Source organism: Sciurus carolinensis, chromosome 12 (assembly GCF_902686445.1).
Source record: "Sciurus carolinensis chromosome 12, mSciCar1.2, whole genome shotgun sequence".
NCBI lineage: Eukaryota > Metazoa > Chordata > Mammalia > Rodentia > Sciuridae > Sciurus > Sciurus carolinensis.
Window position 1 is genome coordinate 25,324,300 of NC_062224.1, and position 13,796 is coordinate 25,338,095.

Sequence of the window (13,796 nt, forward strand, 5' to 3'; positions counted from 1 at the left end):
AAACTTGTTACAATTTAGTAAATTTTCATTCTTTACTTTGTCCATTTGTTAAAACGAAACAAGTTATAGGTTTAAATTCCTTTTTTTTTTCTGTCAGTGAGGCTGCTAATTAATCATTCCAATCAGATTTCAATAAACATTAAAGGAACTGTAGGCGTGATTGTCCTGGAACTCTCAGTATTGGGTCACTGAGCTATGCGTGTGTTCATGTTTACTAATACTTTAGGAATCAGAACCACAAAATGTCACAGAAATTGACAAAGCAATAATAAAAAAAAAATAAACTTTCAGACATAGATGAGAAATCTTTGCAAACTGGATTTTTTTCTTAGAGATGTTTTACTCTAATACCACTATAATTATTTAATCATTTTATAAAATTTGTGGCTCATAATGCCAATGATTTCAGAGGACAAAATAAAACCAAATCCCCAAAATGAACAAACAGAACCACCCAGAAGATTAAAAAACAAAACAAAGTGTTTTTCTATTAAGCAAATGAAACCAATAGGTAAGAAATTATTTGAAGTTCATGGCTGAAACATTCTGTCCTTGACACTTGAAGAAAAAGGGTGGCAGTCAAGGTTGAGGAACAGCGAAATTATCAGTATGTCACTTACTTCTTTGTATCCGAAGATGATGCGTCCATCCATGAGGAGAGTTGCCTGGAATGTGAAGCTTCCCAGGTTGTAATTATCCTGGAGATGAACGTGGTCCCACTGGACAACGAGGGCTGTGCCTACAAACCCCAGGCAACAGGCAGAAATGCAATTAGAAAAATCCACCCATCAATTCTGGCGGGAACATTCACAAACACCAATCTGGCCTTTAAGTCCCATAGTTGTGCCATTTCAGTTTGATGTGGTTAATTGGAATTTTGTAACTGAGATGGCATTGGAGGACTCTCTAAATATTTGGTAAAAAAAAATCTAACCTCATACTGAGGTTACTATTGAGCCAACCCAGTGTGGGGGAATTTTGCCTTAGGAATTTCATTAATGTTAATGTGTACTATTTGCTTAAATTTCCATGAGACATTTTCAAAATGCAGCCCAACTGGATCAAATAAACTTCAAATACTTTTGACAAATGATGAGAAAGAAACACATTAAAAAAATGCTAGACTTACTTATAAAAAACCTGAAAATGTCTTGTCCATACTTAGAAATATACTCTCCCACATTGAAGAAGCTCTTTTAACACCAATGGGAATTTTCTTCTTTGATTCAAAATGCCTGCATTTCTGTCTTTGTTTTATTGCCTCTAGGAAGCTGAAAGTTTACAGGGACCTGGTTAAGATTTCTGAAGCCCCCTTGAAGTATCCTAGGATGAAACTTCAGTGCTGTATATTATATCTTGATGACTCAATCTGCCAGACTTCACTGTGAAACTATTAACATAAAATGTTAAGTTGAAACGGGTTAATAATTACCAGTGAGAATTCATATTTTTGTTTTGACACTGTGTATTATCTATTGTTTTTTTAAAGCCAACAAACAGAACAGCTAAGACTTGCTTAACTCTACACTCTAGATTTTTCTCTTCTGTTAACAAAACAATCTTCTTGCCAAAAAATGCTGTATCACAAAGGAAAATCATAGCACTAAAAGAGCAAAACTAATCCCCTGGCAGAACATATCTGATTTTTTCCTGCTGTCGTGTGGCAGAACTAATTTCCAGGAACCATTTCTTGCTATTAGTAATGTCTCCTGAACTAATTGACAACTTTAAATAGACAGGTGTTGAAATATTTTGAATACCCAGCTGTAAATCTCTGAAGGATGATAAAGTATAGAAATGCATTTCTTCAGAGGTAAAACTTTACAAGTGGGAAAAAAAAAATGTTTTTGAACTTGACGTTGGTGCTTTCAGTCACAGGAAAAATCCAACCCAGGTCTCCCCTCCATGGGCATCCATAGGTCTATACTATCATTTTTTAAAAATTGGAAAAAGCTAGAAGACAATGTCAGTCAGGAAACATCCCATAACTTCACAAGTACATGAAATGCCTCTCAACTTCTTTTGTCTTCTCAGATGTCTCTAACCCTCAAGTCCTGGGCCTTCCTTATTCTCTAATTTCTATCAGTGTAAGAAAGAGCTAGAGGGTAGAAGATCTAGACTTACGTTCTGCCTCCACAAAACCCTCTGTGTAAACTTGGACACAATTAACCTGCATAAACCTGTTTCCTTTTTTATAACAGGGAAAATATAATTTTTGTCTTCAAGGAATTTATGAATTTAATATAAGAAAAGACAGTGACTTTAAATTCTTTGTGAAAAATGAGAGGTCTATATAAATAGACTAAATATTTTAGTGCAAATTTCAATAAAGCTATTCCTAATGTGTTGTTAGTAGCAGGTTTCAAAAAATAACACTGTATACATATGCTAAGTTTTACGTTATGTTATCACATGGCTTCCCCAACATTTGTGGATCTTAATGCTTCTGTATAATACCAATGGAAAGATTACTGAGTATAAATGTTTTCATTAAATTTTAAAATAAGCAAAATATTTCTGTTCTGAGTTTATCAAGGGACCAATTTCAAGTTTCATCTTTTATTAAATATTGTTAAGATTGAAAACTATGACATGCAGGTGAATGAGAGTGTTTTCTTACATTTTTCTCTTTGGTCCCTTACTCTCTTTGTAATGCATAATATGTGGAATGATTAGGTAAGTGGACCAGAAAGTAACGTTCTTTGGATAATTATGAAGTAGGAGAAGATACAGACTAAAGGAAGCCATGACCTAAGAACTGAATCTACGTTTCCAAAGAGCTGGGTGATCCACCTCCTGACATGGCCAATCTGGGCTGCTTCTCTGAAGTTATGTAAGCACCTATATCACATGAGTGGCTAACCCACCCTAAATGCTTACTGGAGCTGAACTTCCCTAACCATCATCAAAATACCTGATTGATAATGGATGCCAAATTTTTATCTCACAAATAAAACAGAACTAGAATGAACTGACATTATTTAAGTTCACTATCAACTCCAAATTTTCTGATTCTCGACTAGATAAGGCTTCTTATCACTATGAATTATGCTGTTATTGTTTGCTAATGATGAATCATCAGATTATTTTTCTAGTAAAAAGGATTATTTTTATAGCTTTTCCCTTTTGTGCATTAATATTCTGTGACTCAGACAGCCATTATCATTCAGGCTGACTGTAACAACTGGAAGCATCAACTCAGTTTTTTAAATCTAGTGCTTTTATTTTTACAGAAATATCCTCTAAGAAGAAATTTTCTAATCTGTAGCTATCTCTTTTAGAAATGATTTGCTTTGCTAAAAGCTATTTCCCATCCTAAGCATTCTATCAATGATCCTAACCAACGGATGTTGAGAATATTTCAATATTTAAAAGTGTTTCATTGATTTAAAAAAAAGCAATTATTCAACTTTTATTATTGTACTGTAGAAACTCAACATTACTGGATGCTACACAGAAATTATTTCAACAGGTAAAAATACATTAATTCTTGAGTATTGATACTTTTATAACTCTTAGAAGTAAAAACTCATCTTACATATTTAATTTTTCATTTATTCATTCATTGAATATTCATTGTGACTAACTGCCTATGAGGTACTTACTCCAGGTCCTAGAGAGAAATTTCTTAAGAAAAGTCAGACTTTGCTCTCAAGTAATTTAGAGTCCAGTTGGAGTGGATACATTAATTTTTAAAAGTCATTTAAATGAAAGTAAAATTCAAACATGAAGCCCATCCTAGGAACAGGATATATGAAAGAATTCATAAGGGGAGAGAGTTACTTACTAGAACTTTGTGATTTCGATGCTAATAATATACAATCTTAGTCATCAAAATCTTGTGCTCATGAGTGAATGCCCCTAACATAATTTAGTAAGTGGTGGGGTTTAGCAAATAATGAGTTGTCATCAAGTCATTTCTTATTTACTTGGAATGCATGCCTAACATGATTCTGTGTGAGATCTTGAAATGAGCTTCAGATATGTTTCCGGTTGTAAGTCTGCCTCAAGTATACTTAAAAATTACTCAAACATACTTGGAGGTGAACAACTCAAGAGTTACAACAATAACAACAACAACAAAAGTGAGGTGGGAGGGTTGATAAAATATATCAATTCTTAAAAAATAGGGAGAAATAATTATTATGGCTAACATTTATAGCCATTTAATGTTGGATCCACTCTGGTATGATTCAAATCGTTCCATGTAGTTCTCAAGTTTTCCATCTAAGTAAGGTTAGTTTCCTTTTTCCTTTGCAATTCTGACCTGTGATATGGCTTCACCTCACTCATTGTGATGGTTTTTAGCAAAATGATCATATTTCCCCAAGGCTACTGTCACCATCTGATCTATACGACGCATTAGTAATTACTTCCTTGATCACCAGAAATAAGACAAAAGTAGAAACAAATTTGTTTACCCTAAAGGAGTCCACTATTTTCAAAGATGAAATTGTCATTTGAGCAAATATATACTATTTTTGTATTCTAAAGAGTACAGAAAATTCTCTTTATTTTTTCTAGTGTAAAAATCTTTGCTTATAATTTTTTTTCCTCTGCCAAGGCGATGTATACATAAAATTCATTTATGCCTCTAAGATCTTGAATTTGTTATTTAGTAGCATTTAATGATATGTTCTACATTTTCCCTGACTATATTATATGTTCCCAAAAGAAATACAGGGATAGACCAGTGCCAATACACTTGGTCAATCTTAATAGGAACTATTTCATATTCTAAAATAAGGAAAATTTTATTTTCTTAAGTGTATTTTAAATGCTACTACCTTATTTTTTAGAAAGTTTTGTTTATCTTATAGATACACAGAATTCATAAATTTTGGAAATTTAATATCCATGTATTATGACACTTGCCTGTACTTGGAAGATCAGAACCAACAACATTATACTTATTTGGCTAATTTTTTTAATAGGAAGGAATTACTGAAAAATAGAATCAAATAAATGCATTTGCTTTGTCTGAGGTGTTTTCTACAGGAACTCATTTACAATAGTGGATAAAATAAGCTAATAAACATTTGTTGAATGAGCAATTGAATGAATAAATGAATGAGTGCCATTTGACCGTGTCCTTTACATCACATCTTTAAAGGTTAATAGTATAACATTTGTTGTTTTAGGGTATTTGCACATTTGTAATAAGTGATTTACAAATCTGATCAATCAAAACAACAAAAACAAAACAACCCAAAAAATCTCACAAAAATATTAACATGATTCTGTAACTGGATGTTTAAAAATATACATTCAACCAAAGCAGGTTACAAGATACATACCATTATCAAAATATCTGACTGTTGAATTTCTGGATACACTGGGATCAAAATTTGCCATTAAAGGTGCTATGTATTGTGTGGCTGTTAGCATCCGATGCACAACTTCTCCAGTGTATATAAAACCTATGATTAACAAAAGAGAAAATGTGTTAAATAAAGAAGTTAAATAAAGAAGTTTAGATAAAGTTGTAATTTAAATGCCTCCAATGCAATTGCAGTCCCATTTTGGAAATAAAATAGAGTAACTATATTAAAAAAGGAACACAGTACCCTTAATGTCTGATTAACAACAAGGCCTGGATCAAGTAACAGTGCTCATATGATTTGAAAGTAACTTGCAGACCAGTAAATCCGAATTCTGTGATAGATTCAATTTTAATTGTGAGAAAAGTACCTATTGACCTGAAGAGATTATTAGAGTGAGAAATGCTATTATAGTACTATAAGTAATTCAAATATTTAATATTTTTATTATTAGTCCCTTCATATTTTAACACTGGCCTAACATACAAGTCCTTTTTAAAGTGAATTTGTTTTCATAATAGCTTTTTGAATTCTCTTAAACTGTAATCTCAGAGTAGAAGTTTAGAAATCACACTTACTAAAATGCAGAAAATTTTTTTATCTTTTTTGTCTTTGAAAGGGACTAAATACCCAAGACAAAGCTTTCAAATTTCTCAGATTGATTAAACCTTTTTAATACTATGACCATATCAAGAAGATAAGATCTATGTTTGCAGATAAGACAGTCAATTTTGATGATGTACAAATGCCTCTTCATTTAGAGTTATCAATGTCAGCCTACTCTAGTCCTTGGAGAATGAGAGAGAATTTACTATGAAGGACCTAACTTTGAATTAACTCTCAAAAGCTCCTGTGCTACAACTCTAAACCACTTTCAATTATTCACACTACATTTATTTACTTTGTGGATTATCCATGACAAATTGTTAATCCTATACTGGCTTCTTGCCTCCAGGGTCTGTAGTTGCCTGAATGAAGAGTCCATTCAAGGAATGCTAACTGATTTTAATATGAACCTAAGAAATGCACGCTTAAGAATAAACAAAAAAAAAAGCAATGCAAATGCAATATTTAAAAATAAAAATAAAATTACTTGTGACAATTCAATTGTAATGTTTCAGCAATCATGAGTTAACTAGATATCAGGCTCCTAGAAGTCATTTTTCAATTTTCACAAGAAGTAATAAAACATACAAGATTTCTAAAAATTTTTTTACAAAACTGTATAGTATTGAAGCCTCAGAAAGTGTTAAAGTTTGCTGTCATACTTTATGACGGGAATGAAGATTTCATCGGGCTATTGTGCTCTTTAGGTTTAAAATTCTAAAATGTGAATTTTAGATGTTATTCTAGAATCAAATTTATTTATTTAAAGATTTGAGGAATTTTTATTTGTTAAAAACCCATAAATATCTTTTACAAATAGCAATTTATTGCATTATAATCATTGTATTTATTATATTTTCCTCTAGATTTTCAGTCATACCCTTAACGTTCAAAGTTCACCTTCACATCCTTAAAATTATGAGCATGAAGAGTAATTATTTTTCAGGGTGAATGATTTATTTTTCCTATCTTCACGATTTAAGTGGATACAGAAATCCTACAGATATAATCTTTAAGGAAAATGTTTGAATTAGACTCTGGAAGTTCTATCAGAGAGAATAGCTCCAGGTAGTTATTTTCCTACTCTACATTCTCTATGTGCTTAGTACCAAGGGCAGTCATTCAAGGGTAGAAGATAATTTTAAATTAGTACAAAATCTATTCACCAAAACAACTATGTAAGAAAAGCTTCAGTAGTTCCTAGAATTAAAGAGTTGCAAAATGTAGCATCGCCAATGAATTCAGAAGCTTAGTTCTTTTTCCCTCTTTCATTACTTTTTTTCATTGACAACTAATATCTATGTATTGATGATGTATGATGTGATTTTTAAAATATTTTTAATTATAGATGAACACAATACCTTTATTTTGATGGTTTAGTTCTTTTATGTGGTGCTGGGGATCAAATCCAGTGCCTCACACATGCTAGGCATATGCTCTACCACTGAGCTGCAACCCCAGCCCAATGTTATGTTTGGATTCATGTATATATTGGGGAATGCTCGACTTTGTAATTAGCATACTGTCACCTAAACTTTTATCATTTCTTTATACTGAATACATTCAAAATCTCTTATTTTGAGATAGATAAGGCATTATTGTTAATTATATGCACTATGCTGAGCCTTAGAATGCCAGAATTCATTACTCCTATTTAACGCTAGCTTTGTACATGTTGACTCTTCCTTTTCCTCTCTCCCTGTTCTTCTCAGTCTCTGATAACCACTATTCTGCTCTCAACTTATATGAGATCAACTTTATTTTGCTGGGGGGTTCTGGGGATTATACTCAGGGGGGCTTGACCACTGAGCCACATCCCCAGCCCTATTTTGTATTTCATTTAGAGACAGGCTCTCACTGAGCTGCTTAGTACCTCCCCACTGCTGTGGCTGACTTTGAACTGTGATCCTTCTGCCTCAGCCTCCTGAGCCACTGGGATTACAGGTATGCACCACATCGCCCGGCGAGATCAACTTTTTAAGATTCCACACATGTAAATATTAACATTAGTATTTAAAATAAGATATCTACTTTTGTCCCTCATTTCTACATAGATTTGGCAAGAAATTATTCTCTGTTATCTAGAACCCAGTTTTTGGACCAGGACATCATTAATTACTGGTTCCTTTTGTACTGGTTTCTTGTGTACAATGACTCATTGTACATAAATGGGATACATCATTTCGTTTCTATGGTTGTGCATGATGTAGATTCGTACCATTTGTGTAATCATACATGTACATAGGGTAATGATGTCTGTCTAATTCCACCATTTTCATCCCCCCTCCCTCTCATTTCCTTCTACATAATCGAAAATTCCTCCATTCTTCTCTCACCCCTCACTCCCATTATATATCATCATCCACTTATCAGGGAAAACATTCAGCCTTTGGTTTTTTGGAATTGGCTTATTTCACTTAGCATGATATTCTCCAATTCCATCCATTTATCTGCAAATGCCATAATATTATTATTTTTATGGCTAAATAATATTCCATTGTGTATATATACACAGTTTCTTTATCCATTCATCAGTTGAAGGGCATCTAGGTTGGTTCCACAATCTAGCTATTGTGAACTGAGCTGCTATAAATATTGATATGACTGTATTACTATAGTATGCTAATTATAAGTCCTTTGGGTATAAACCAAGGAGTGGGATAACTGGGTCAAAAGGTGGATACATTCCAAGTTTTCTGAGGATTCTCAACATCACAGGATCAGACTTCCTTAACAAGACTCCCAAAGCACAAGAAATCAAAGCAAGAATCAATAAATGGGATGGATTCAAACTAAAAAGCTTTTTCTCAGCAAAGGAAACAATCAATAATGTGAAAAGAGAGCCTACAGAGTGGGAGAAAATATTTTTCACACACACTTCAGATAGAGTACTAATCTCCAAAATTTATAAAGAACTTACAAAACTTTATAACAAAAATACAAAAAAACCAATCAATAAATGGGCCAAGGAATTGGACAGACACTTTACAGAAGAAGACATACAGGGGATCAGTAAATATATGAAAACGTGTTCAACATCTCTAATAATTAGAGAAATGCAAATTAATACAACTCTAATTAATTTCATCTTACTCCAATTAGAATGGTTATTATCAAGAACACAAACAATAATAGATGTTGGCGTGGATGTTGGGAAAAAGGCACACTTTTACAATTGCTGGTTCCTTTGATCAGGAAAAAGGTTTTTGGAACTATGACAATTTCCCATATTTCAAAGACTTGAATTTCAAATTGTGTTTAAGTAAAAATACAAGAGAATTTGCTAATACTAAAAGCAATATAGTTCTCCACTCTTTCACTATTGTAACATTAAAATGAATTATGACTCCTATTACTACAAGTACTTTTAGTTGCTAAAACTACAACGAATGAGAAACAGAGCTCACACTTAATAACACATCTGTCACTACTAACACTATTACCACTGTTCACAACACCAAGGGGCAATGTGAAAATAACCCAAAGATGTAAAAAACCCTACTCTGAAAAATGAACTGAGTTTTGCTAATCCAGGGAATACCTTATTTTTCTTTCTTGGTCACATTGAAAAATAATTTCTATAAATATCTCAGGTTAGATTTTCGGTTGGTTGTTTGTGGTGGTATTGGGGGTTGAACCCAAAAGTGCTTTGCTACTGAGCTACTCTCCAGCCCATTTTAAAATATTATTTTGAGACAGGGTCTTGTTGAGTTACCCAACTTGCATTCCTCCTGCCTCAGTCTCTCAAGTAGCTGAGTTTAGAGACGAGGGCCAGCAAACTGGGCAGTCTTAGGTTAGCTCTTAATGAATAAGAAGTAAAACACCTGATTCCAGCAATAGTTCTTAATTTTCTACATTTACAAAATATCATTTCAGCAGTAGTAAATAACTGGCGAGAAAACTTATTAGCATGCCCAGAGAAGGAAAATGTAATTACATGTCAAATAAGGCAGAGCTATATAAAATTAACGTAATAAAATTAGCCCAAAGTATCAAAGGCACTTATAGCTATGAAGACCTTCTTTAACATATACCTCTTTTCTTTGGTTGTCATGGAGCATGCCCAGTTGTAGAGGGAAAAAAAAAAAAATATATATATATATATACACATGTATCTATATATATGTGTGTGTATATATTTCATTTTTCTGTCCTTCATGTTTAAACATATTAAATAACATTTAAATATATTTAAGCAATATATGTCAACTATTTTTTTTCCAACTTCTTTGTAGCCATTTGAAGGGAAATCATAAAATTCATTCACTGATTTTGTTCATCTAATACAAACAGTAGTCATCTATCTAGTCATAAGATTTGTAGACAAGTTGTTATTATTCTGATAATTTGGGATTAAAAGAAATCTTCATTTAAAAGAATCAAATGAAAGAAGCAAAACTGTTTTGTTCCTTGAATCTCAAATAATAGCTAACACACTGCGCTTCCCTTTACTAGTAAACCTAAAGTCCAGTTCTGAGTTCAGTTGCAATCAGCAGCTTTGTTCCTGCAACTTGAAGGCTCTTGCAGGGCTAATTTCTGTAGATTGTCTCTAGACATTTAAATAATCTTAAAATATGTAAACCCCTTTGTTATGGTTTGGATCTGGAATGTCCTTGGAAAGCTCCTGTAGTTGGAGACTTGGCCCCACAGGCATCAATGTTCAAAGAGGGCACCTTTGGGAAATGACTGGATTTAACCTTGTGTATGGATTAATCCACTTGATAGGTTGTGAGTTTAAATGGGTTATTGGGAGGTAGGACAGTGTAATGAGGTAGGTGACTGGAGCTGTCCTGGAAGAGTTTATCTTATCCCAGTCCCCTCAACCCCCTTTGCTGACCCTGCTTCTCTGCTGTCATGAGCAGAACAGACATCCTCTGGTACACCCATCTACCATGATGTTCTGATTTGCCTCAGCTCTGTTCAGGCCTACAGCAATGGAGCCAGCTGACCATGGATTGAAACCTTTGAAACCATGACCCAAATAAACTTCTCTTTTAAGTTGTTTATGTCAGGTAGTTTGGTCACAGAGGTAAAAAGTTGACTAGCACACTCACAGGTCATTTAAGGATTTTATCATTATAGGTTCTGTCATGAATAAATCACATTCAATGATTATGTTGTATTAACCACAAATACACATGCACTAATCAGAAATATCATTGTGGGAATAATGTGATAGTTCTGTTAATAATGAAATTAACTAATATCTCTATAGATCTTAACTAATTATATTATTTTCATGTGTTCACTTAACTTTATCAATATAATAATTTGAAAAGAATGATGGTGTTGTTATTGTTATTATTATTATTATTTCCATTTATTAAATGAAGTATTTAATAAGAGAAGGCTGGATAATTTGCCCAAAGTCATATAGCTATAATAGGTCTTATGATTCCAAATTTTAGGGATCTTTATGATATATTTTAGAATTCATTATGAGTCCAGTTTTGTGTAAGGTAGGTATTGTGGAGGAAAGAAAGTTAGGTGGCATTCCTTTGACTTCTCTTGAGGTCATTTCAGCAAGTTAAAAACTTCCAGAAGCACATACTATTCCTCACTGGATTTTAAACTTAAACAAGGACTTTGAAGAAGAAAAAAACTTATTCTCTTTGTGTAGAATTTTAACCCTGTATACTGAGAGCAAAATTGGAGTCACCTCAAATCCTGCACCTTTTATTGTGTTGCTGAAGCCCCTGTTTTTTTAATTGGAAGATACTATAAATAGATTTAAATTAGATTCCTCTATTGCAATCCACCAAATGAGACTTAATTGGTGGGGGAATTACACACAATTAGATAATTTATTTCATTAAAGAGTTCATTTATTTCCTAGTGTTTTACCTAAGTTATTTAACTTCTCTCTCAGTTACCAAATCTGTAAAATGGGAGTGTAATGGCATCAGTTTATATGAAAAGCATCAAAAAAGAGTGTTGAAAATAAAAATCAGCAAAAAAAAAGCCATCCTTTAAATTCCTTCTATTTTCACCCTTGAAGGGTCTTTTCTGTCTAATGCACACTATTTGATTGTAGAATTACATTAGCATGCTTACATGACTTTAAAATTGTGCTTCAGACTGAGTAGGAGATAAGTGTTTATCTGCTTTATTCCTGTTTGCACTAGGGTGCACCACTAGAATTAACTGCAAGGTAATAGATAATAAAATCACTTAATGTTGACAGTGTTTAGTTTGAACACCTTTCTTTATATTCTAATAGAACAAGTACCCTGTAAAAATATTAACCTCCTATTGGCTGCAAATGGTTGTTTCCTTTAATTGGAAGTGTCATGGTAATAAAGGAAGCCTGAATAGGCTATAATTGCCTGTGAAACATTCTATAAAACTTGAATGTACAAGGGCCTACATAAAATATTCTACTTCATCATCTTTCTGTTAATATTCTGACCCCAGAGGCGAGGTTGGAGCTAACCCATATGCCTGGAGGGCACTGATCATTTGTAATTAAATGGTTTAAATGGTGCTTTAGAGTACAAATAACAATGGTCCATGTCACCTTCCTCTCCTTGGTTTTGCCATGGGTCTTGTCATGTCTACACAGTAACAGAACAGATCTGAAATTTATAGGTAAGGTTTAGAGAACAGATTACTCTTTCTGATTTCTCATTAACCTCATATGTGACAGGTTCCACTTCTGTTCATGAAAAACTAAGTGAATTAGCTGGGTGTCGCCTGTGGTTCTTGTTTTGTCTACTGTTCGGTGTTGGTGGTGGACAACTTGCTTGAAGCAAACAGTCTGCGCATAATTAAACTTTTTTTTCACGAAGTGCATTTTATAAGTCATAATATATCCTAACATACTATAAACTACCCACTATAAGACAAACACTCGTTTATAATTCAGTCTTCAAATAAAAGCATGTGTAGTAGCAATTGTTAATTTGAAAATTAACAAACATATCCAAGAGTTCCTATAACACTGTCAATTGTCAAATATTTCCTTTGTATTTCCAACCAACTGTCAAGGTAAAATATATCAGATATATTTTATAAACTACAGGTGTGTGTTTGTGTGTAATCATGTCTCAAATCATAGACTCCTTCATTGTATGGTCTCAAGTTACCACTACGGATTACAAACCATAACAAGGTCATTTCCTGGGGGGTAAAAAAAGCTACAAGTGATAACTTGGTTACAACTTATGTCACAGAATTTTTATCAGTGTAAAAATTTATAAAAATAAAGTACCTCTCCTCAACCCCAAAAGGAGGAACCGGAACTGAAGTCAAAGGTGAGGGGAAAAACAAAAAATGAAAAATTTTCTTTGCCCATTTTCACTTTGAATTAATAACAAAATTGTTGATTTTATTTCTTCCTTTCCCATCTTGTTCCTCAAATAATTCAATGTAACTTGTTCTTAGTTAATTCATGTTAATTCTTTGTGGTCACTGTCAATACCTCTCGCTCCCCACCCTCTCATACGTTTCTGATTATCCAGGGTTCATTTACCCTGTACCCTGTGTGAATGGATCCCTAGCACTATATAATACACAAACTATCTGCATTTTCAGGGGGTCATTAGAATAGCCCATTTTTTGAATTTTGTAAATCAAGTTTATCTCTTTTTTTAAGGTAGATCCAGGTAGTATTTCAAAAGCCTTAATCATAGGGGGAGAGTAAAGATAGCAACCTAGCAGAATAGAAGTTTCCAGTGCATAAAGTCTCAGAATATCAATTTGAACAAATATCTGTGGAAAACAAAAATGTCTTTATGAAGTCTAAGGAATACGGGTGAGGGTTTTAGAACCCGGGTGAAAAACAGCAAGAAAATTCACACTGAAGAGGGTAGTTTCAGATTACTTATGTGACCCCTGCCTAAAGCCCATGCAACACAGAAAGGAAGAAGG

General features: G+C 33.2%; 1 protein-coding gene across 2 annotated transcripts in view; it reads right to left on the reverse strand.

The window, feature by feature from the left end:
• Plxdc2 (plexin domain containing 2) overlaps positions 1 to 13,796 on the reverse strand; it is a 415,814-nt gene that overhangs the window by 125,871 nt on the left and 276,147 nt on the right. For both annotated transcript variants that reach the window (XM_047520000.1, XM_047519999.1), the window contains 2 exons: positions 5,298 to 5,420; positions 621 to 739 (listed from right to left, as the gene is read on the reverse strand). In XM_047520000.1, the coding sequence (XP_047375956.1) occupies positions 621 to 739; positions 5,298 to 5,420 (242 nt within the window). The remainder of the gene's footprint in view (positions 1 to 620; positions 740 to 5,297; positions 5,421 to 13,796) is intronic.